The 24699-nt window shown below is 47.1% G+C and overlaps 2 protein-coding genes across 3 annotated transcripts in view; one reads left to right on the top strand and one right to left on the bottom strand.

Annotated features, from left to right (window-relative positions):
• LOC121557872 (high mobility group protein B2) overlaps positions 1-14023 on the bottom strand; it is a 17630-nt gene extending 3607 nt beyond the window's left edge. Inside the window, exons 1-5 of one of the 2 annotated variants that reach the window (XM_041871337.2) lie at positions 13889-14023; positions 13040-13203; positions 12737-12888; positions 8808-8866; positions 354-469 (exon numbers count right to left, since the gene is read on the bottom strand). In XM_041871337.2, the coding sequence (XP_041727271.2) occupies positions 354-469; positions 8808-8866; positions 12737-12888; positions 13040-13189 (477 nt within the window). In that variant the 5' untranslated portion in view covers positions 13190-13203; positions 13889-14023. The remainder of the gene's footprint in view (positions 1-353; positions 470-8807; positions 8867-12736; positions 12889-13039; positions 13204-13888) is intronic. The other variant, XM_041871338.2, reaches the window with a different exon arrangement.
• A 186-nt stretch (positions 14024-14209) lies between these two features.
• The window catches only part of ctc1 (CTS telomere maintenance complex component 1), an 84573-nt gene continuing 74083 nt past the window's right edge, over positions 14210-24699 (top strand). The window contains exons 1-2 of the mRNA XM_041871334.2: positions 14210-14445; positions 14567-14736. Coding sequence (XP_041727268.2) covers positions 14404-14445; positions 14567-14736 — 212 coding nt within the window. The 5' untranslated portion in view covers positions 14210-14403. The remainder of the gene's footprint in view (positions 14446-14566; positions 14737-24699) is intronic.

Here is a 24699-nt window from a genome sequence, read left to right on the forward strand (position 1 = left end):
ACAGAACAGGCTTGGAAGCTCTAACCCTGGCAGTTTGACTGGTAAACTCACGGGGACACTAGCAATGGCTGCCTGGTTATGTGGCGCAATCATTTCCAAGGCAATGTAGAATGTTCGTTCAAATGATGCTAACTGATGTGACTCATGCGATGGGATGTATTTTTTGTAATGTCCGTTGAGTTGAATCAACAAATCAGAGCACAGATTGATGGGTACACTTCCTGCTTTGCTCCTATGGGTACACACCAGTCCACTGATTATGCCATCATTGACTTGAATGGGGACTCCCTTCTATTCATTCTATTTCTATATGTGTGTGTTTGTTAATATTTCCATATGTTAATGTCCTGTACCTTGTCGTATTTCTCCCTCAGTCGGAGAGCCTTCTCTTCAAACGGCTGTTTCTGGGCTGGAGTCTGTTGACCCCACATGATCCCCAGCTTCTTAGCACATTCTCCTATAGAACAGCCTGGAGACAATATCAACATTATTATATATTACACACACACACACACACACACACACACACACTACCGTTGAAAGGTTTGGGGTCTCTTAGAAATGTCCTTGTTTTCGAAAGAAAAGCATTTTTTTTGTCCATTAAATAACATCAAATTGATCAGAAATACAGTGTAGACATTGTTAATGTTGTAAATGGCTATTGTAGCTGGAAACGGCTGATTTTTAATGGAATATCTACATAGGCGTACAGAGGCCCATTATCAGCAACCATCAGTCCTGTGTTCCAATGGCACGTTGTGTTTGCTAATCCTAGTTTATCATTTTAAAAGGCTAATTGATCATTAGAAAACCCTTTTGAAATTATGTTAGCACAGCTGAAAACTGTTGTGATGATTTAAAGAAGCAATAAAACTGGTCTTGAGACTAGTTGAGTATCTGGAGCATCAGCAACTGTGGGTTCGATTACAGGCACAACTGAGCAAGAGGACAAATACATTAGTGTCTAGTTTGAGAAACAGACGCCTCACAGGTCCTCAACTGGCAGCTTCATTAAACAGTACCCGCAGAACACCAGTCTCAACGTCAACAGTGAAGAGGCGACTCCGGGATGCTGACCTTCTAGGCAGAGTTGCAAAGAAAAAGCCATATCTCAGACTGGCCAATAAAAATAAAATCAATTAATTGCCTAGAAGTTCAGCATCCCGGAGTCGCCTCTTCACTGTTGACGTTGAGACTGGTGTTCTGCGGGTACTGTTTAATGAAGCTGCCAGTTGAGGACCTGTGAGGCGTCTGTTTCTCAAACTAGACACTAATGTATTTGTCCTCTTGCTCAGTTGTGCACCGGGGCCTCCCACTCCTCTTTCTATTCTGGTTAGAGCCAGTTTGCGCTGTTCTGTGAAGGGAGTAGCACACAGCGTTGTACGAGATCTTCAGTTTCTTGGCTGTTTCTCACATGGAATAGCCTTCATTTCTCAGAACAAGAATAGACTGACGAGTTTCAGAAGAAAGTTATTTGTTTCTGGCCAACAAGTATCATGAAGGGCAGTTCTATTGCTTCTGATAATGGGCCTCTGTACGCCTATGTAGATATTCCATTAAAAATCAGCCGTTTCCAGCTAAAATAGCCATTTACAACATTAACAATGTCTACACTGTATTTCTGATCAATTTGATGTTATTTTAATGGACAAAAAAAAAAAATTTCTTTCAAAAACAAGGACATTTCTAAGTGACCCCATACTTTTGAACGGTGGTAGTGTGTGATATATATATATATATATACACATACATACAGTGGGGGAAAAAAGTATTTAGTCAGCCACCAATTGTGCAAGTTCTCCCACTTAAAAAGATGAGAGAGGCCTGTAATTTTCATCATAGGTACACGTCAACTATGACAGACAAATTGAGAAAGAAAAATCCTGAAAATCACATTGTAGGATTTTTAATGAATTTATTTGCAAATTATGGTGGAAAATAAGTATTTGGTCACCTACAAACAAGCAAGATTTCTGGCTCTTACAGACCTGTAACTTCTTCTTTAAGAGGCTCCTCTGTCCTCCACTCGTTACCTGTATTAATGGCACCTGTTTGAACTTGTTATCAGTATAAAAGACACCTGTCCACAACCTCAAACAGTCACACTCCAAACTCCACTATGGCCAAGACCAAAGAGCTGTCAAAGGACACCAGAAACAAAATTGTAGACCTGCACCAGGCTGGGAAGACTGAATCTGCAATAGGTAAGCAGCTTGGTTTGAAGAAATCAACTGTGGGAGCAATTATTAGGAAATGGAAGACATACAAGACCACTGATAATCTCCCTCGATCTGGGGCTCCACGCAAGATCTCACCCCGTGGGGTTAAAATGATCACAAGAACGGTGAGCAAAAATCCCAGAACCACACGGGGGGACCTAGTGAATGACCTGCAGAGAGCTGGGACCAAAGTAACAAAGCCTACCATCAGTAACACACTACGCCGCCAGGGACTCAAATCCTGCAGTGCAAGATGTGTCCCCTGCTTAAGCCAGTACATGTCCAGGCCCGTCTGAAGTTTGCTAGAGTGCATTTGGATGATCCAGAAGAGGATTGGGAGAATGTCATATGGTCAGATGAAACCAAAATATAACTTTTTGGTAAAAACTCAACTCGTCGTGTTTGGAGGACAAAGAATGCTGAGTTGCATCCAAAGAACACCATACCTACTGTGAAGCATGGGGGTGGAAACATCATGCTTTGGGGCTGTTTTTCTGCAAAGGGACCAGGACGACTGATCCGTGTAAAGGAAAGAATGAATGGGGCCAAGTATCGTGAGATTTTGAGTGAAAACCTCCTTCCATCAGCAAGGGCATTGAAGATGAAACGTGGCTGGGTCTTTCAGCATGACAATGATCCCAAACACACCGCCCGGGCAACGAAGGAGTGGCTTCGTAAGAAGCATTTCAAGGTCCTGGAGTGGCCTAGCCAGTCTCCAGATCTCAACCCCATAGAAAATCTTTGGAGGGAGTTGAAAGTCTGTGTTGCCCAGCGACAGCCCCAAAACATCACTGCTCTAGAGGAGATCTGCATGGAGGAATGGGCCAAAATACCAGCAACAGTGTGTGAAAACCTTGTGAAGACTTACAGAAAACGTTTGACCTGTGTCATTGCCAACAAAGGGTATATAACAAAGTATTGAGAAACATTTGTTATTGACGAAATACTTATTTTCCACCATAATTTGCAAATAAATTCATAAAAAATCCTACAATGTGATTTTCTGGATTTTTTTTCCTCATTTTGTCTGTCATAGTTGACGTGTACCTATGATGAAAATTACAGGCCTCTCATCTTTTTAAGTGGGAGAACTTGCAGAATTGGTGGCTGACTAAATACTTTTTTTCCCCCACTGTACATACATACATACATACATACACTACTACTAATAAATTGTCCTTTAGAACAGCCTGGAGACAATAATTAATGTATATATATACACACACACACACAACCAGTCAAACGTTTGGACACCTACTCATTCAAGGGTTTTTCTTTATTTTTACTATTTTCTACATTGTAGAATAATAGTGAAGACATCAAAACTATGAAATAACACATATGGAATCATGTAGTAACCAAAACAGTGTTAAACAAGTCAAAATATATTTGAGATTCTTCAAAGTAGCCACCATTTGCCTTGATGACAGCTTTGCACACTCTTGGCATTCTCTCAACCAGCTTCATGAGGTAGTCACCTGGAATTTATTTCAATTAACAGGTGTGCCTTCTTAAAAGTTAATTTGTGGAATATCTTTCTTTCTTAATGCGTTTGAGCTAATCAGTTGTGTTGTGACAAGGTAGGGGGGGTATACAGAAGATAGCCCTATTTGGTAAAAGACCAAGTCCATATTATGGCAAGAACAGCTCAAATAAGCAAAGAGAAACAACAGTCCATCATTACTTTAAGACATGAAGGTCAGTCAATACAGAACATTTCAAGAACTTTGAAAGTTTCTTCAAGTGCAGTCGCAAAAACCATCAAGCGCGATGATGAAACTGGCTCTCATCAGGACCACCACAGGAATGGAAGACCCAGAGTTACCTCTGTTGCAGAGGATACGTTCATTAGAGTTACCAGCATCAGAAATTGCAGCCCAAATAAATGCTTCAGAGTTCAAGTCACAGATACATCTCAACATCAACTGTTCAGAGGGGACTGTGTGAATCAGGCCTTCATGGTCAAATTGCTGCAAAGAAACCACTACTAAAGGACACCAATAAGAAGAAGAGACTTGCTTGGGCCAAGAAACACGAGCAATGGACATTAGACCGGTAGAAATCTGTCCTTTGGTCTGATGAGTCCAAATTTGAGATTTTTGGTTCCAACCGCTGTCTTTGTGAGTTGCAGAGTAGGTGAATGGATGATCTCTGCATGTGTGGTTCCCACCGTGAAGCATGGAGGAGGAGGTGTGATGGTGCGTTGCTGGTGACACTGTCAGTGATTTATTTAGAATTCAAGGCATACTTAACCAGCATGGCTACCACACCATTCTGCAGTGATACGCCATCCCATCTGGTTTGGGCATAGTGGGATTATAATTTTCCCCCCAACAGGTCAATGACCCAAAACACACCTCCAGGCTGTGTAAGGGTTATTTAACCAAGAAGGAGAGTGATGGAGTGTTGCATCAGATGAGCTCCACAATCCCACGACCTCGGGATGAGTTGGACCGCAGAGTGAAGGAAAAGCAGCCAATAAGTGCTCAGCATATGTGGGAACTCCTTCAAGAAAGCATTCCAGGTGAAGCTGGTTGAGAGAATGCCAAGAGCGTGCAAAGCTGTCATCAAGGCAAAGGGTGGCTATTTGAAGAATCTCAAATATGAAATATATTTTGATTTGTTTAACACTTTCTTGGCAACTACATGTTTCCATACGTGTTATTTCATAGTGTTGATGTCTTTCATAGTGTTGATGTCACTATTATTCTACAAATGTACAAAAAAAAAAATTTAATAAAGAAAAACCCTTGAATGAGTAGGTGTGTCCAGACTTTTGACTGGTAGTGTACATATACACACACAAAAGTATGTGGACACCCCTTCAAATTAGCGGGTTTGGCCATTTCAGCCACACCCGTTGCTGACCGGTGTATAAATTCTAGCACACCGCAATGCAATCTCCATAGACAAACATTGGCAGTAGAATGGCCTTACTGAAGAGCTCAGTGACTTTTCAACGTGGCACCGTCATAGGATGCCACCTTTCTAACTAGTCAGTCTGTCAAATTTCTGCCCTGCTAGAGCTGCCCCCGGTCAACTGTAAGTGCTGTTATTGTGAAGTGGAAACGTCTAGGAGCAACAACGGCTCAGCCGCGAAGTGGTAGGCCACACAAGCTCACAGAACGGGACCGCCGAGTGCTGAAGAGCGTAAAAATGGAAGCAACGTCAGCACTAGAACTGTTCGTCGGGAGCTTCATGAAATGGGTTTCCAAGGCCGAGCAGCTGCACACAAGCCTAAGATCACCATGCGCAATGCCAAGCGTCGGCTGGAGTGGTGTAAAGCTCACCGCCATTGGACTCTGGAGCAGTGGAAACGTGTTCTCTGGAGTGATGAGTCACGCTTCACCATCTGGCAGACCGATGGACAAATCTGGGTTTGGCGGATGCCAGGAGAACGCTACCTGCCCGAATGCATAGTGCCAACTGTAATGTTTGGTGGAGGAGGAATAATGGTCTGGGGCTGTTTTTCATGGTTCGGGCTATGACCCTTAGTTCTAGTGAAGAGAAATCTTAACGATACAGCATACAACTACTTCTGTGCTGCCAACTTTGTGGCAACAGTTTGGGGAAGGCCCTTCCCTGTTTCAGCATGACAATGCCCCCGTGCACAAAGCTCCATACAAAAATGGTTTGTCGAGATCTGTGTGGAAGAACTTGACTGGTCTGCACAGAGTCCTGACCTCAACCCCATTGAACACCTTTGGGATGAATTCGAACGCCGACTGCGAGCCAGGCCTAATCGCCCAACATCAGTGCCCGACCTCACTAATGCTGTTGTGGCTGAATGGAAGCAAGTCCTCGCAGCAATGTTCCAACATCTAGTGGAAAGCCTTCCCAGAAGAGTGGAGGCTGTTATAGCAACAAAGGGGGCACCAACTCAATATTAATTGATTTTGGAATGAGATGTTCGACGAGCAGGTGTCCACATACCTTTGATCATGTAGTGTATCCAGTACTATTCCATTGTGGAGCAGCCTGGAGACAATACATCACATATTACTAGGGATGCAAAATATACCGTGACTATCTGTATGGACAGATAATAGTACAATATTGGCCTGACGAAAGGGTTGGTATGTGGAGACAAACCACTGTATACATTCCACATCTATTACTATAGTAACCACATATCAATAATACTATCATCATCAGTGTACCTGGGACCTCCTGTTAGGAATACTATCATCATAAGTGTACCTGGGACCTCGTGTTAGTAATACTATCATCATCAGTGTACCTGGGACCTCCTGTTAGTAATACTATCATCATCAGTGTACCTGGGACCTCCTGTTAGGAATACTATCATCATCAGTGTACCTGGGACCTCCTGTTAGGAATACTATCATCATCAGTGTACCTGGGAACTCCTGTTAGTAATACTATCATCATCAGTGTACCTGGGAACTCCTGTTAGTAATACTATCATCATCAGTGTACCTGGGACCTCCTGTTAGTAATACTATCATCATCATCATCATTAGTTTACCTGGGAACTCCTGTTAGTAATACTATCATCATCATCATCATCATCAGTGTACCTGGGACCTCCTGTTAGTAATACTATCATCATCATCATCATCATCATCATCAGTGTACCTGGGAACTCCTGTTAGTAATACTATCATCATCATCATCAGTGTACCTGGGACCTCCTGTTAGTAATACTATCATCATCATCATCATCATCATCAGTGTACCTGGGAACTCCTGTTAGTAATACTATCATCATCAGTGTACCTGGGAACTCCTGTTAGTAATACTATCATCATCATCATCAGTGTACCTGGGACCTCCTGTTAGTAATACTATCATCATCATCATCATCAGTGTACCTGGGACCTCCTGTTAGTAATACTATCATCATCATCATCATCAGTGTACCTGGGAACTCCTGTTAGTAATACTATCATCATCATCATCAGTGTACCTGGGACCTCCTGTTAGTAATACTATCATCATCATCATCAGTGTACCTGGGACCTCCTGTTAGTAATACTATCATCATCATCATCATCATCAGTGTACCTGGGACCTCCTGTTAGTAATACTATCATCATCATCATCATCATCAGTGTACCTGGGACCTCCTGTTAGTAATACTATCATCATCATCATCATCATCATCAGTGTACCTGGGACCTCCTGTTAGGAATACTATCATCATCAGTGTACCTGGGACCTCCTGTTAGGAATACTATCATCATCAGTGTACCTGGGACCTCCTGTTAGTAATACTATCATCATCATCATCATCATCATCAGTGTACCTGGGAACTCCTGTTAGTAATACTATCATCATCATCATCATCATCATCAGTGTATCTGGGACCTCCTGTTAGTAATACTATCATCATCATCATCATCATCAGTGTACCTGGGAACTCCTGTTAGTAATACTATCATCATCAGTGTACCTGGGACCTCCTGTTAGTAATACTATCATCATCATCATCATCAGTGTACCTGGGACCTCCTGTTAGTAATACTATCATCATCATCATCATCAGTGTACCTGGGACCTCCTGTTAGTAATACTATCATCATCATCATCAGTGTACCTGGGAACTCCTGTTAGTAATACTATCATCATCATCATCAGTGTACCTGGGACCTCCTGTTAGTAATACTATCATCATCATCAGTGTACCTGGGACCTCCTGTTAGTAATACTATCATCATCATCATCATCATCAGTGTACCTGGGACCTCCTGTTAGTAATACTATCATCATCATCATCATCATCAGTGTACCTGGGAACTCCTGTTAGTAATACTATCATCATAATCATCATCATCAGTGTACCTGGGAACTCCTGTTAGTAATACTATCATCATCATCATCATCATCAGTGTACCTGGGACCTCCTGTTAGGAATACTATCATCATCAGTGTACCTGGGACCTCCTGTTAGTAATACTATCATCATAATCATCATCATCAGTGTACCTGGGAACTCCTGTTAGTAATACTATCATCATCATCATCATCATCAGTGTACCTGGGACCTCCTGTTAGGAATACTATCATCATCAGTGTACCTGGGACCTCCTGTTAGTAATACTATCATCATAATCATCATCATCAGTGTACCTGGGAACTCCTGTTAGTAATACTATCATCATCATCATCATCATCAGTGTACCTGGGACCTCCTGTTAGGAATACTATCATCATCAGTGTACCTGGGACCTCCTGTTAGTAATACTATCATCATCAGTGTACCTGGGACCTCCTGTTAGTAATACTATCATCATCAGTGTACCTGGGACCTCCTGTTAGTAATACTATCATCATCAGTGTACCTGGGACCTCCTGTTAGTAATACTATCATCATCAGTGTACCTGGGACCTCCTGTTAGTAATACTATCATCATCAGTGTACCTGGGACCTCCTGTTAGTAATACTATCATCATAATCATCATCATCAGTGTACCTGGGAACTCCTGTTAGTAATACTATCATCATCATCATCATTAGTTTACCTGGGACCTCCTGTTAGTAATACTATCATCATAATCATCATCATCAGTGTACCTGGGAACTCCTGTTAGTAATACTATCATCATCATCATCATTAGTTTACCTGGGAACTCCTGTTTGACCGTAGGACGGAACTCTGCAGAGAACACAAAGAAGGCAGACCTGATGGATAGAGGGAGGGAGGAGGGTTAGGGGGAAGCAGGTCATGGAGGGAGGAGGGTTGGAGAGAAACAGGTCATGGAGGGAGGAGGGTTGGAGAGAAACAGGTCATGGAGGGAGGAGGGAGGAGGGTTAGAGGGAAACAGGTCATGGAGGGAGGAGGGAGGAGGGTTGGAGAGAAACAGGTCATGTGTGATGGAGGGAGGAGGGTTGGAGAGAAACAGGTCATGGAGGGAGGAGGGAGGAGGGTTAGAGGGAAACAGGTCATGGAGGGAGGAGGGAGGAGGGTTGGAGAGAAACAGGTCATGTGTGATGGAGGGAGGAGGGTTAGAGAGAAACAGGTCATGTGTGATGGAGGGAGGAGGGTTAGAGAGAAACAGGTCATGTGTGATGGAGGGAGGAGGGTTGGAGAGAAACAGGTCATGGAGGGAGGAGGGAGGAGGGTTAGAGGGAAACAGGTCATGGAGGGAGGAGGGAGGAGGGTTAGAGAGAAACAGGTCATGTGTGATGGAGGGAGGAGGGTTAGAGAGAAACAGGTCATGTGTGATGGAGGGAGGAGGGTTAGAGGGAAACAGGTCATGTGTGATGGAGGGAGGAGGGTTAGAGAGAAACAGGTCATGTGTGATGGAGGGAGGAGGGTTAGAGAGAAACAGGTCATGTGTGATGGAGGGAGGAGGGTTAGAGAGAAACAGGTCATGTGTGATGGAGGGAGGAGGGTTAGAGAGAAACAGGTCATGTGTGATGGAGGGAGGAGGGTTAGAGAGAAACAGGTCATGGAGGGAGGAGGGTTAGAGGGAAGCAGGTCATGTGTGATGGAGGGAGGAGGGTTAGAGGGAAACAGGTCATGTGTGATGGAGGGAGGAGGGTTAGAGAGAAACAGGTCATGTGTGATGGAGAGAGGAGGGTTAGAGGGAAGCAGGTCATGTGTGATGGAGGGAGGAGGGTTAGAGAGAAACAGGTCATGTGTGATGGAGGGAGGAGGGTTAGAGAGAAACAGGTCATGTGTGATGGAGGGAGGAGGGTTAGAGAGAAACAGGTCATGTGTGATGGAGGGAGGAGGGTTAGAGAGAAACAGGTCATGTGTGATGGAGGGAGGAGGGTTAGAGGGAAGCAGGTCATGTGTGATGGAGGGAGGAGGGTTAGAGAGAAACAGGTCATGTGTGATGGAGGGAGGAGGGTTAGAGGGAAACAGGTCATGTGTGATGGAGGGAGGAGGGGTTAGAGGGAAACAGGTCATGTGTGATGGAGGGTTAGAGAGAAACAGGTCATGTGTGATGGAGGGAGGAGGGTTAGAGGGAAGCAGGTCATGTGTGATGGAGGGAGGAGGGTTAGAGAGAAACAGGTCATGTGTGATGGAGGGAGGAGGGTTAGAGGGAAACAGGTCATGTGTGATGGAGGGAGGAGGGTTAGAGGGAAACAGGTCATGTGTGATGGAGGGTTAGAGAGAAACAGGTCATGTGTGATGGAGGGAGGAGGGTTAGAGGGAAGCAGGTCATGTGTGATGGAGGGAGGAGGGTTAGAGGGAAACAGGTCATGTGTGATGGAGGGAGGAGGGGTTAGAGGGAAGCAGGTCATGTGTGATGGAGGGAGGAGGATTAGAGGGAAGCAGGTCATGTGTGATGGAGGGAGGAGGGTTAGAGGGAAGCAGGTCATGTGTGATGGAGGGAGGAGGGTTAGAGGGAAGCAGGTCATGTGTGATGGAGGGTTAGAGGGAAGCAGGTCATGTGTGATGGAGGGAGGAGGGTAAGAGAGAAACAGGTCATGTGTGATGGAGGGAGGAGGGTTAGAGGGAAGCAGGTCATGTGTGATGGAGGGAGGAGGGTTAGAGAGAAACAGGTCATGTGTGATGGAGGGAGGAGGGTTAGAGGGAAGCAGGTCATGGAGGGAGGAGGGTTAGAGGGAAGCAGGTCATGTGTGATGGAGGGTTAGAGAGAAACAGGTCATGTGTGATGGAGGGAGGAGGATTAGAGGGAAGCAGGTCATGTGTGATGGAGGGAGGAGGGTTAGAGGGAAGCAGGTCATGTGTGATGGAGGGAGGAGGGTTAGAGGGAAGCAGGTCATGTGTGATGGAGGGAGGAGGATTAGAGGGAAGCAGGTCATGTGTGATGGAGGGAGGAGGGTTAGAGGGAAGCAGGTCATGTGTGATGGAGGGAGGAGGGTTAGAGGGAAGCAGGTCATGTGTGATGGAGGGAGGAGGGTTAGAGGGAAGCAGGTCATGTGTGATGGAGGGAGGAGGGTTAGAGGGAAGCAGGTCATGTGTGATGGAGGGAGGAGGATTAGAGGGAAGCAGGTCATGTGTGATGGAGGGAGGAGGGTTAGAGGGAAGCAGGTCATGTGTGATGGAGGGAGGAGGATTAGAGGGAAGCAGGTCATGTGTGATGGAGGGAGGAGGGTTAGAGGGAAGCAGGTCATGTGTGATGGAGGGAGGAGGGTTAGAGGGAAGCAGGTCATGTGTGATGGAGGGTTAGAGAGAAACAGGTCATGTGTGATGGAGGGAGGAGGGTTAGAGGGAAGCAGGTCATGTGTGATGGAGGGAGGAGGGTAAGAGAGAAACAGGTCATGTGTGATGGAGGGAGGAGGATTAGAGGGAAGCAGGTCATGTGTGATGGAGGGAGGAGGGTTAGAGGGAAGCAGGTCATGTGTGATGGAGGGAGGAGGGTTAGAGAGAAACAGGTCATGTGTGTGCGTGTAAATAGTCCAGTGTGTATGTGATACATGTTTAGAACACACACACACACACACACAAAAGTATGTGGACACCCCTTCAAATTAGTGGATTTGGCTATTGCAGCCACACCCGTTGCTGACGGGTGTATAAAATCGAGCACACAGCCATGCAATCTCCACAGACAAACATTGGCAGTAGAACAGCCTTACTGAAAAGCTCAGTGACTTTCAACGTGGCACCGTCATAGGATGCCACCTTTCCAACAAGTCAGTTAGTCAAATTTCTGCCCCGGTCAACTGTAATTGCTGTTATTGTGAAGTGGTAAAATCGTCTGTCCTCGGTTGCAACACTCACTACCGAGTTCCAAACTGCCTTTGGAAGCAACATCAGCACAATAACTGTTTGTCGGGAGCTTCATGAAATGGGTTTCCATGGCCGAGCAGCTGCACACAAGCCTAAGATCACCATGCACAATGCCAAGTGTAGGCTGGAGTGGTGTAAAGCTCGCCGCCATTGGACTCTGGAGCAGTGGAAACGTGTTCTCTGGAGTGATGAATCACGCTTCTCCACCTGGCAGTCCGATGGACAAATCTGTGTTTGGCGGATGCCAGGAGAACGCTACCTGCCCCAATGCATAGTGCCAACTGTAAAGTTTGATGGAGGAGGAATAATGGTCTGGAGCTGTTTTCATGGTTCGGGTTAGGCCCCTTAGTTCCAGTGAAGGGAAATCTTAACGCTACAGCATACAATGACATTCTAGACGACTCTGTGCTTAACTTTGTGGCAACAGTTTGGGGAAGGCCCTTTCCTGTTTCAGCATGACAATGTCCCTGTGTACAAAGGGAGGTCAATTCAGAAATGGTTTGTCGAGATCAGTATGGAAGAACTTGACTGGCCTGCACAGAGTCCTGACCTCAACCCCATCGAACACCTTTGGAATGAATTGGAACGCCGACTGCGAGCCAGGCCTAATCGCCCAACATCAGTGCCCGACCTCACTAGTCCCCTGCAGCAATGTACCAACAGTGGGAAGCCTTCCCAGAAGAATGGAGGCTGTTATAGCAGCAAAGGGGGGACCAACTCCATATTAATGCCCATGATTTTGGAATCAGATGTTCGATGAGCAGGTGTCCACATACTTTTAGTCATGTAGTTTATGTACACCCCATAGTCTGTGTGTACAGTAGGAGGTGTGTGTGACTCACGGGGGTCGTTTGGGAGCGTTGGGGTCCTTCTTCTTCCTACCACTCTTGGCCATCCCCTTGGGGGGGACGTACCCCCTCATGTCCCTCTCATAACGCACCTTGTCGTTCTTCGCCATATCCTCAAAACGACGCTTATCATTCGCAGTCAGAGCCTACACAGTTATAACACACTTATTACACTCTACATTATAACTTTATTACACACACACACAATTATTGTAACACCTATATAAAAGACAGTGGTATAACACCTTGTGATGTGTCTCAGGTGTCCATGTCTAACGTGTGTGTATTAACATGTACCCTCCATCTCTCGGAACACTGCTTGGAGAACTCTGAGAAGTTGACCGACTGCTCGGGGTGTTTCCTCTTGTGTTCTTCACGGCAGGTCTGGACGAAGAAGGCGTAGGCTGACGTCTTGCCCTTTGGCTTGTTAACGTCCCCTTTCACCATGGCGACACGACTGACTGATAAACGGAAGAAAATATATATTTACGACAAGAATAACCTTTTTTTTTTTGCAAATTCATCATGCATCTAGCTAAAGTGGATAACTAGTTAGGCCCCACGTCGGATAAAACGTCGTCAAAAAGTACAAATAGATAGTTAGCTAGCTAACTATTGTAACGGCAACTAAAGTTGGGCTAGTATGTGTGATGGATTGCAGACCAGGCAGTGTGCAGAATAGAGTGTATAGGGTTTGCAGTAAGGTTAGCCTAGTTAGCTAGCTAACGTCGGCTGCCGCCGTTACCCACCTAGCATGCTAGCTCGTTCAGAACAATGGGCCCACCATTTGCTTCCCGCCTAACGCGCTGCTAACTCATCCCACCCAGCGCTAGCATTTATGCTGAAGATGCTAACGCTGCTATCCATCAGAATACATAACTAGCTAACATTAGCTAGTGTGAAACATATTTTACATTATAGTTACATGAGTAATCCTATAGCAAGTATATTTCACATCTAGAGATTAAGCCATTTTACCAATATAGCTAGCTAGCTAGCTAGCTAACGTTAACAGTGACTCGCTCTGAAGTTAGCTACATTACCTATCTAACGTTAGTAGACATTTTTTTTTGAAAAACATGTCTAGGTACATATAAGAAAAGAAAATGATTTTACTACTGACGTGCAATCTCTTCCATTACTTACTTTTACCGGTCAGATAAAGTTTGCAAGAATTTGTCTCACGTTGTTTTTGTTGTTGTTGTCGATGCTGCTGTGCGCTTTAATTTCTTCTAGGGAGAGGGTAGTTGACTGAGCTTCAAACTGGATCCAGCTCTAGCTAAGGCCCGCCCTCAGGCCGCGCCCCCGTTGGCTGAATACGCACATTCGAATGCAGGGGGGCGGAGACCCTAGTGTTGAGATGGGCGGAGACTCGTGTCTGATTGGCCAGCGTGCGTTCGATTCAGCCCTGATTTGGTCCCAAAGAGGGAACTCCGCCTACCGGAGTGCTGGTTGCTGGGCGGCAGATTTCGTGTCATTGTGAATTTAGTGGGGGACGCCATTAGATCAACTGTTATTGTTATTCAGATCATTTTAAGGTTTTTGTTGGGAGTCTGTGATAGTTTATTACTAGCTGATTGACAACTAGTAACGTTACTTGTCTTGTAGCTAAGGTGAAGATATGAAGCGATTCAGAACAGCATCAACGACACGAACCTAGAATGGAATCCTTTATGGCTAACTTCAGCGAGAGGAGTGAAGTGGTAAGTTACGTTGCGTCTGCTTTCGTTTTTTAGTTAGTAACAGTAGCTTACTAGCTACATTCAAATAAAATAATGTATTTTTACTCTTCCACCACATCTTTCCTTCATATCTCCCTTGTAGGAACGGGAGTGGCTGCGGGAGCTATTCGTGTTCGTGAGGGACAATCTGTACCCGGTTCTCGGTCCAACCACCGGTAGTGTTTCCCCGGAACAGCTCTCGCTAGCCGTGGTATGGAGAGTGGAACGGGCGGTGGGCTCCTCGTGCGCCCGGTCTCTGCCGCTCAGTTACAGGTGACCGGTTGATGTTGTTTACCGGCTCTGGCGAAGGTGTGCACGTTTTAGTTCTAGCCTTGCACTAGCACAACTGATTACGCTAACCAAGGGGTATTGATGATCCAGTTGATTAGTGTGTTAGTGTTGGGCTGGGCAGGAAATAAAGCCTGCTTACTCTGTTTGTCTCCAGGATCAGAGCTGGTTGGAGACCTTTAGTTTAGGGTCTAAGGCAGTAGTAGGGTTGGAGACCTCTAGTTTAGGGTCTAAGGCAGCAGTAGGGTTGGAGACCTCTAGTTTAGGGTCTGTCTAAGGCAGTAGTAGGGTTGGAGACCTCTAGTTTAGGGTCTAAGGCAGTAGTAGGGTTGGAGACCTTTAGTTTAGGGTCTGCATAAGGCAGCAGTAGGGTTGGAGACCTCTAGTTTAGGGTCTGTCTAAGGCAGTAGTAGGGTTGGAGACCTCTAGTTTAGGGTCTAAGGCAGTAGTAGGGTTGGAGACCTTTAGTTTAGGGTCTGCATAAGGCAGTAGTAGGGTTGGAGACCTCTAGTTTAGGGTCTGTCTAAGGCAGTAGTAGGGTTGGAGACCTCTAGTTTAGGGTCGTCTAAGGCAGCAGTAGGGTTGGAGACCTCTAGTTTAGGGTCTAAGGCAGTAGTAGGGTTGGAGACCTCTAGTTTAGGGTCTAAGGCAGTAGTAGGGTTGGAGACCTCTAGTTTAGGGTCTGTCTAAGGCAGCAGTAGGGTTGGAGACCTCTAGTTTAGGGTCTGTCTAAGGCAGTAGTAGGGTTGGAGACCTCTAGTTTAGGGTCTAAGGCAGTAGTAGGGTTGGAGACCTCTAGTTTAGGGTCTGTCTAAGGCAGTAGTAGGGTTGGAGACCTCTAGTTTAGGGTCTAAGGCAGTAGTAGGGGTTGGAGACCTCCAGTTTAGGGTCTAAGGCAGCAGTAGGGTTGGAGACCTCTAGTTTAGGGTCTGTCTAAGGCAGTAGTAGGGTTGGAGACCTCTAGTTTAGGGTCGTCTAAGGCAGTAGTAGGGTTGGAGACCTCTAGTTTAGGGTCTGTCTAAGGCAGTAGTAGGGTTGGAGACCTCTAGTTTAGGGTCTGTCTAAGGCAGTAGTAGGGTTGGAGACCTCTAGTTTAGGCTGTCTAAGGCAGTAGTAGGGTTGGAGACCTCTAGTTTAGGGTCTGTCTAAGGCGGTAGTAGGGTTGGAGACCTCTAGTTTAGGGTCTGTCTAAGGCAGTAGTAGGGTTGGAGACCTCTAGTTTAGGTCTGTCTAAGGCAGTAGTAGGGTTGGAGACCTCTAGTTTAGGGTCTGTCTAAGGCAGTAGTAGGGTTGGAGACCTCTAGTTTAGGGTCTAAGGCAGTAGTAGGGTTGGAGACCTCTAGTTTAGGGTCTAAGGCAGTAGTAGGGTTGGAGACCTCTAGTTTAGGGTCTGTCTAAGGCAGTAGTAGGGTTGGAGACCTCTAGTTTAGGGTCTAAGGCAGTAGTAGGGTTGGAGACCTCTAGTTTAGGGTGTCTAAGGCAGTAGTAGGGTTGGAGACCTCTAGTTTAGGGTCTAAGGCAGTAGTAGGGTTGGAGACCTCTAGTTTAGGGTCTAAGGCAGCAGTAGGGTTGGAGACCTCTAGTTTAGGGTCTGTCTAAGGCAGTAGTAGGGTTGGAGACCTCTAGTTTAGGGTCTAAGGCAGCAGTAGGGTTGGAGACCTCTAGTTTAGGGTCTAAGGCGGTAGTAGGGTTGGAGACCTCTAGTTTAGGGTCTGTCTAAGGCGGTAGTAGGGCTGGAGACCTCTAGTTTAGGGTCTAAGGCAGCAGTAGGGTTGGAGACCTCTAGTTTAGGGCGTCTAAGGCGGTAGTAGGGTTGGAGACCTCTAGTTTAGGGTCTGTCTAAGGCAGTAGTAGGGCTGGAGACCTCTAGTTTAGGTCTAAGGCAGCAGTAGGGTTGGAGACCTCTAGTTTAGGGTCTGTCTAAGGCAGTAGTAGGGTTGGAGACCTCTAGTTTAGGGTCTGTCTAAGGCAGTAGTAGGGTTGGAGACCTCTAGTTTAGGTGTCTAAGGCAGTAGTAGGGTTGGAGACCTCTAGTTTAGGGTTGTCTAAGGCAGCAGTAGGGTTGGAGACCTCTAGTTTAGGGTCTGTCTAAGGCAGTAGTAGGGTTGGAGACCTCTAGTTTAGGGTCTGTCTAAGGCAGCAGTAGGGTTGGAGACCTCTAGTTTAGGGTCTGTCTAAGGCAGTAGTAGGGTTGGAGACCTCTAGTTTAGGGTCTGTCTAAGGCAGTAGTAGGAGTTGGAGACCTCTAGTTTAGGGTCTGTCTAAGGCAGCAGTAGGGTTGGAGACCTCTAGTTTAGGGTCTAAGGCGGTAGTAGGGTTGGAGACCTCTAGTTTAGGGTCTAAGGCGGTAGTAGGGTTGGAGACCTCTAGTTTAGGGTCTAAGGCAGTAGTAGGTTGGAGACCTCTAGTTTAGGGTGTCTAAGGCAGTAGTAGGTTGGAGACCTCTAGTTTAGGGTCTGTCTAAGGCAGTAGTAGGGTTGGAGACCTCTAGTTTAGGGTCTAAGGCAGTAGTAGTTTGGAGACCTCTAGTTTAGGGTCTGTCTAAGGCAGTAGTAGTTTGGAGACCTCTAGTTTAGGGTCTGTCTAAGGCAGCAGTAGGGTTGGAGACCTCTAGTTTAGGGTCTAAGGCAGTAGTAGGGTTGGAGACCTCTAGTTTAGGGTCTGTCTAAGGCAGCAGTAGGGTTGGAGACCTCTAGTTTAGGGTCTAAGGCGGTAGTAGGGTTGGAGACCTCTAGTTTAGGGTCTGTCTAAGGTAGCAGTAGGGTTGGAGACCTCTAGTTTAGGGTCTGTCTAAGGCGGTAGTAGGGTTGGAGACCTCTAGTTTAGGGTCTAAGGCAGTAGTAGGGTTGGAGACCTCTAGTTTAGGGTCGTCTAAGGCGGCAGTAGGGTTGGAGACCTCTAGTTTAGGGTGTCTAAGGCAGCAGTAGGGTTGGAGACCTCTAGTTTAGGGGCTGTCTAAGGCAGCAGTAGGGTTGGAGACCTCTAGTTTAGGGTTGTCTAAGGCAGCAGTAGGGTTGGAGACCTCTAGTTTAGGGTCTGTCTAAGGCAGCAGTAGGGTTGGAGACCTCTAGTTTAGGGTCTGTCTAAGGCAGTAGTAGGGTTGGAGACCTCTAGTTTAGGGCTCGTCTAAGGCAGTAGTAGGGTTGGAGACCTCTAGTTTAGGGTCTAAGGCAGCAGTAGGGTTGGAGACCTCTAGTTTAGGGTCTAATGCAGTAGTAGGGTTGGAGACCTCTAGTTTAGGGTCTGTCTAAGGCAGTAGTAGGGTTGGAGACCTCTAGTTTAGGGTCTAAGGCAGTAGAAGGGTTGGAGACCTCTAGTTTAGGGTCTAATGCAGTAGTAGGGTTGGAGACCTCTAGTTTAGGGTCTGTCTAAGGCAGTAGTAGGGTTGGAGACCTCTAGTTTAGGGTCTAAGGCAGCAGTAGGGTTGGAGACCTCTAGTTTAGGGTCTGTCTAAGGCAGCAGTAGGGTTGGAGACCTCTAGTTTAGGGTCTAAGGCAGTAGTAGGGTTGGAGACCTCTAGTTTAGGGTCTAAGGCAGTAGTAGGGTTGGAGACCTCTAGTTTAGGGTCTAAGGCAGTAGTAGGGTTGGAGACCTCTAGTTTAGGGTCTGTCTAAGGCAGCAGTAGGGTTGGAGACCTCTAGTTTAGGGTCTGTCTAAGGCAGCATTAGGGTTGGAGACCTCTAGTTTAGGGTCTGTCTAAGGCAGTAGTAGGGTTGGAGACCTCTAGTTTAGGGTCTGTCTAAGGCAGTAGTAGGGTTGGAGACCTCTAGTTTAGGGTCTAAGGCAGCATTAGGGTTGGAGACCTCTAGTTTAGGGTCTAAGGCGGCAGTAGGGTTGGAGACCTCTAGTTTAGGGTCTGTCTAAGGCAGCAGTAGGGTTGGAGACCTCTAGTTTAGGGTCTGTCTAAGGCGGTAGTAGGGTTGGAGACCTCTAGTTTAGGGTCTGTCTAAGGCAGCAGTAGGGTTGGAGACCTCTAGTTTAGTGTCTAAGGCAGCAGTAGGGTTGGAGACCTCTATTTTAGGGTCTAAGGCAGTAGTAGGGTTGGAGACCTCTAGTTTAGGGTCTAAGGCAGTAGTAGGGTTGGAGACCTCTAGTTTAGGGTCTGTCTAAGGCAGTAGTAGGGTTGGAGACCTCTATTTTAGGGTCTAAGGCAGTAGTAGGGTTGGAGACCTCTAGTTTAGGGTCTAAGGCGGTAGTAGGGTTGGAGACCTCTAGTTTAGGGGTCTAAGGCAGTAGTAGGGTTGGAGACCTCTAGTTTAGGGTCTAAGGCAGTAGTAGGGTTGGAGACCTCTAGTTTAGGGTGTCTAAGGCAGCAGTAGGGTTGGAGACCTCTAGTTTAGGGTCTAAGGCAGTAGTAGGGGTTGGAGACCTCTAGTTTAGGGTCTAAGGCAGTAGTAGGGTTGGAGACCTCTAGTTTAGGGTCTAAGGCAGTAGTAGGGTTGGAGACCTCTAGTTTAGGGTGTCTAAGGCAGCAGTAGGGTTGGAGACCTCTAGTTTAGGGTCTGTCTAAGGCAGTAGTAGGGTTGGAGACCTCTAGTTTAGGGTCGTCTAAGGCAGCAGTAGGGTTGGAGACCTCTAGTTTAGGGTCTGTCTAAGGCAGCAGTAGGGTTGGAGACCTCTAGTTTAGGGTCTAAGGCAGCAGTAGGGTTGGAGACCTCTAGTTTAGGGTCTAAGGCAGTAGTAGGGTTGGAGACCTCTAGTTTAGGGTCTGTCTAAGGCAGCAGTAGGGTTGGAGACCTCTAGTTTAGGGTCTGTCTAAGGCAGCAGTAGGGTTGGAGACCTCTAGTTTAGGGTCTGTCTAAGGCAGCAGTAGGGTTGGAGACCTCTAGTTTAGGGTCTGTCTAAGGCAGCAGTAGGGTTGGAGACCTCTAGTTTAGGGTCTAAGGCAGTAGTAGGGTTGGAGACCTCTAGTTTAGGGTCTAAGGCAGCATTAGGGTTGGAGACCTCTAGTTTAGGTCTAAGGCGGTAGTAGGGTTGGAGACCTCTAGTTTAGGGTGTCTAAGGCAGCAGTAGGGTTGGAGACCTCTAGTTTAGGGTCTGTCTAAGGCGGTAGTAGGGTTGGAGACCTCTAGTTTAGGGTCTGTCTAAGGCAGCAGTAGGGTTGGAGACCTCTAGTTTAGGGCGTCTAAGGCAGTAGTAGGGTTGGAGACCTCTAGTTTAGGGGGTCTAAGGCAGTAGTAGGGTTGGAGACCTCTAGTTTAGGGGTCTAAGGCAGTAGTAGGGTTGGAGACCTCTAGTTTAGGGGTCTAAGGCAGTAGTAGGGTTGGAGACCTCTAGTTTAGGGTCTGTCTAAGGCAGTAGTAGGGTTGGAGACCTCTAGTTTAGGGTCTGTCTAAGGCAGTAGTAGGGTTGGAGACCTCTAGTTTAGGGTCTGTCTAAGGCAGTAGTAGGGTTGGAGACCTCTAGTTTAGGGTCTGTCTAAGGCGGTAGTAGGGTTGGAGACCTCTAGTTTAGGGTCTAAGGCAGTAGTAGGATTGGAGACCTCTAGTTTAGGGTCTGTCTAAGGCAGTAGTAGGTTTGGAGACCTCTAGTTTAGGGTCTGTCTAAGGCAGCAGTAGGGTTGGAGACCTCTAGTTTAGGGTCTAAGGCGGTAGTAGGGTTGGAGACCTCTAGTTTAGGGTCTGTCTAAGGCAGTAGTAGGGTTGGAGACCTCTAGTTTAGGGTCTAAGGCAGCAGTAGGGTTGGAGACCTCTAGTTTAGGGTCTGTCTAAGGCAGTAGTAGGGTTGGAGACCTCTAGTTTAGGGTCTGTCTAAGGCAGTAGTAGGGTTGGAGACCTCTAGTTTAGGGTCTAAGGCAGCAGTAGGGTTGGAGACCTCTAGTTTAGGGTCTGTCTAAGGCAGCAGTAGGGTTGGAGACCTCTAGTTTAGGGTCTAGGGCAGTAGTAGGGTTGGAGACCTCTAGTTTAGGGTCTGTCTAAGGCAGCAGTAGGGTTGGAGACCTCTAGTTTAGGGTCTGTCTAAGGCAGCATTAGGGTTGGAGACCTCTAGTTTAGGGTCTGTCTAAGGCAGTAGTAGGGTTGGAGACCTCTAGTTTAGGGTCTGTCTAAGGCAGTAGTAGGGTTGGAGACCTCTAGTTTAGGGTCTAAGGCAGCATTAGGGTTGGAGACCTCTAGTTTAGGGTCTAAGGCGGCAGTAGGGTTGGAGACCTCTAGTTTAGGGTCTGTCTAAGGCAGCAGTAGGGTTGGAGACCTCTAGTTTAGGGTCTGTCTAAGGCGGTAGTAGGGTTGGAGACCTCTAGTTTAGGGTCTGTCTAAGGCAGCAGTAGGGTTGGAGACCTCTAGTTTAGGGTCTAAGGCAGCAGTAGGGTTGGAGACCTCTAGTTTAGGGTCTGTCTAAGGCAGTAGTAGGATTGGAGACCTCTAGTTTAGGGTCTGTCTAAGGCAGTAGTAGGGTTGGAGACCTCTAGTTTAGGGTCTAAGGCAGTAGTAGGGTTGGAGACCTCTAGTTTAGGGTCTGTCTAAGGCAGTAGTAGGGTTGGAGACCTCTAGTTTAGGGTCTAAGGCAGTAGTAGGGTTGGAGACCTCTAGTTTAGGGTCTGTCTAAGGCAGTAGTAGGGTTGGAGACCTCTAGTTTAGGGTCTGTCTAAGGCAGCAGTAGGGTTGGAGACCTCTAGTTTAGGGTCTAAGGCAGCAGTAGGATTGGAGACCTCTAGTTTAGGGTCTGTCTAAGGCAGTAGTAGGATTGGAGACCTCTAGTTTAGGGTCTGTCTAAGGCAGCAGTAGGGTTGGAGACCTCTAGTTTAGGGTCTAAGGCAGCAGTAGGGTTGGAGACCTCTAGTTTAGGGTCTGTCTAAGGCAGTAGTAGGGTTGGAGACCTTTTAGTTTAGGGTCTGTCTAAGGCAGCAGTAGGGTTGGAGACCTCTAGTTTAGGGTCTAGGGCAGCATTAGGGTTGGAGACCTCTAGTTTAGGGTCTGTCTAAGGCAGTAGTAGGGTTGGAGACCTCTAGTTTAGGGTCTGTCTAAGGCAGTAGTAGGGTTGGAGACCTCTAGTTTAGGGTCTGTCTAAGGCAGCAGTAGGGTTGGAGACCTTTTAGTTTAGGGTCTAAGGCGGTAGTAGGGTTGGAGACCTCTAGTTTAGGGTCTAAGGCGGTAGTAGGGTTGGAGACCTCTAGTTTAGGGTCTAAGGCAGCAGTAGGGTTGGAGACCTCTAGTTTAGGGTCTAAGGCAGTAGTAGGGTTGGAGACCTCTAGTTTAGGGTCTAAGGCAGCAGTAGGGTTGGAGACCTCTAGTTTAGGGTCTAAGGCAGCAGTAGGGTTGGAGACCTCTAGTTTAGGGTCTAAGGCGGTAGTAGGGTTGGAGACCTCTAGTTTAGGGTCTAAGGCGGTAGTAGGGTTGGAGACCTCTAGTTTAGGGTCTAAGGCGGTAGTAGGGTTGGAGACCTCTAGTTTAGGGTCTGTCTAAGGCGGTAGTAGGGTTGGAGACCTCTAGTTTAGGGTCTAAGGCAGCAGTAGGGTTGGAGACCTCTAGTTTAGGGTCTGTCTAAGGCAGTAGTAGGGTTGGAGACCTCTAGTTTAGGGTCTAAGGCAGTAGTAGGGTTGGAGACCTCTAGTTTAGGGTCTAAGGCAGTAGTAGGGTTGGAGACCTCTAGTTTAGGGTCTGTCTAAGGCAGCAGTAGGGTTGGAGACCTCTAGTTTAGGGTCTGTCTAAGGCAGTAGTAGGGTTGGAGACCTCTAGTTTAGGGTCTGTCTAAGGCAGTAGTAGGGTTGGAGACCTCTAGTTTAGGGTCTGTCTAAGGCAGCAGTAGGGTTGGAGACCTCTAGTTTAGGGTCTAAGGCAGTAGTAGGGTTGGAGACCTCTAGTTTAGGGTCTGTCTAAGGCAGTAGTAGGGTTGGAGACCTCTAGTTTAGGGGTCTGTCTAAGGCAGTAGTAGGGTTGGAGACCTCTAGTTTAGGGTCTGTCTAAGGCGGTAGTAGGGTTGGAGACCTCTAGTTTAGGGTCTGTCTAAGGCAGTAGTAGGGTTGGAGACCTCTAGTTTAGGGTCTGTCTAAGGCAGTAGTAGGGTTGGAGACCTCTAGTTTAGGGTCTAAGGCAGTAGTAGGGTTGGATGCCTCTAGTTTAGGGTCTAAGGCAGTAGTAGGGTTGGAGACCTCTAGTTTAGGGTCTGTCTAAGGCAGTAGTAGGGTTGGAGACCTCTAGTTTAGGGTCTAAGGCGGTAGTAGGGTTGGAGACCTCTAGTTTAGGGTCTGTCTAAGGCAGTAGTAGGGTTGGAGACCTCTAGTTTAGGGTCTAAGGCGGTAGTAGGGTTGGAGACCTCTAGTTTAGGGTCTGTCTAAGGCAGTAGTAGGGTTGGAGACCTCTAGTTTAGGGTCTAAGGCAGTAGTAGGGTTGGAGACCTCTAGTTTAGGGTCTAAGGCAGTAGTAGGGTTGGAGACCTCTAGTTTAGGGTCTGTCTAAGGCAGTAGTAGGGTTGGAGACCTCTAGTTTAGGGTCTAAGGCAGTAGTAGGGTTGGAGACCTCTAGTTTAGGGTCTGTCTAAGGCAGTAGTAGGGTTGGAGACCTCTAGTTTAGGGTCTAAGGCAGTAGTAGGGTTGGAGACCTCTAGTTTAGGGTCTGTCTAAGGCAGTAGTAGGGTTGGAGACCTCTAGTTTAGGGTCTGTCTAAGGCAGTAGTAGGGTTGGAGACCTCTAGTTTAGGGTCTGTCTAAGGCGGCAGTAGGGTTGGAGACCTCTAGTTTAGGGTCTAAGGCAGTAGTAGGGTTGGAGACCTCTAGTTTAGGGTCTGTCTAAGGCAGTAGTAGGGTTGGAGACCTCTAGTTTAGGGTCTAAGGCAGTAGTAGGGTTGGAGACCTCTAGTTTAGGGTCTAAGGCAGTAGTAGGGTTGGAGACCTCTAGTTTAGGGTCTAAGGCAGTAGTAGGGTTGGAGACCTCTAGTTTAGGGTCTGTCTAAGGCAGCAGTAGGGTTGGAGACCTCTAGTTTAGGGTCTGTCTAAGGCGGTAGTAGGGTTGGAGACCTCTAGTTTAGGGTCTGTCTAAGGCAGTAGTAGGGTTGGAGACCTCTAGTTTAGGGTCTGTCTAAGGCAGTAGTAGGGTTGGAGACCTCTAGTTTAGGGTCTAAGGCAGTAGTAGGGTTGGATGCCTCTAGTTTAGGGTCTAAGGCAGTAGTAGGGTTGGAGACCTCTAGTTTAGGGTCTGTCTAAGGCAGTAGTAGGGTTGGAGACCTCTAGTTTAGGGTCTAAGGCAGCAGTAGGGTTGGAGACCTCTAGTTTAGGGTCTAAGGCAGTAGTAGGGTTGGAGACCTCTAGTTTAGGGTCTAAGGCGGTAGTAGGGTTGGAGACCTCTAGTTTAGGGTCTAAGGCGGTAGTAGGGTTGGAGACCTCTAGTTTAGGGTCTAAGGCGGTAGTAGGGTTGGAGACCTCTAGTTTAGGGTCTAAGGCGGTAGTAGGGTTGGAGACCTCTAGTTTAGGGTCTGTCTAAGGCGGTAGTAGGGTTGGAGACCTCTAGTTTAGGGTCTGTCTAAGGCGGTAGTAGGGTTGGAGACCTCTAGTTTAGGGTCTAAGGCAGTAGTAGGGTTGGAGACCTCTAGTTTAGGGGTCTAAGGCAGTAGTAGGGTTGGAGACCTCTAGTTTAGGGTCTGTCTAAGGCAGTAGTAGGGTTGGAGACCTCTAGTTTAGGGGTCTAAGGCAGTAGTAGGGTTGGAGACCTCTAGTTTAGGGTGTCTAAGGCAGCAGTAGGGTTGGAGACCTCTAGTTTAGGGTCTGTCTAAGGCAGCAGTAGGGTTGGAGACCTCTAGTTTAGGGTCTGTCTAAGGCAGTAGTAGGGTTGGAGACCTCTAGTTTAGGGGTCTAAGGCAGTAGTAGGGTTGGAGACCTCTAGTTTAGGGTCTAAGGCAGTAGTAGGGTTGGAGACCTCTAGTTTAGGGTCTGTCTAAGGCAGTAGTAGGGTTGGAGACCTCTAGTTTAGGGTCTAAGGCAGTAGTAGGGTTGGAGACCTCTAGTTTAGGGTCTAAGGCA

This window comes from Coregonus clupeaformis, unplaced genomic scaffold, assembly GCF_020615455.1.
Source record: "Coregonus clupeaformis isolate EN_2021a unplaced genomic scaffold, ASM2061545v1 scaf0188, whole genome shotgun sequence".
NCBI lineage: Eukaryota > Metazoa > Chordata > Actinopteri > Salmoniformes > Salmonidae > Coregonus > Coregonus clupeaformis.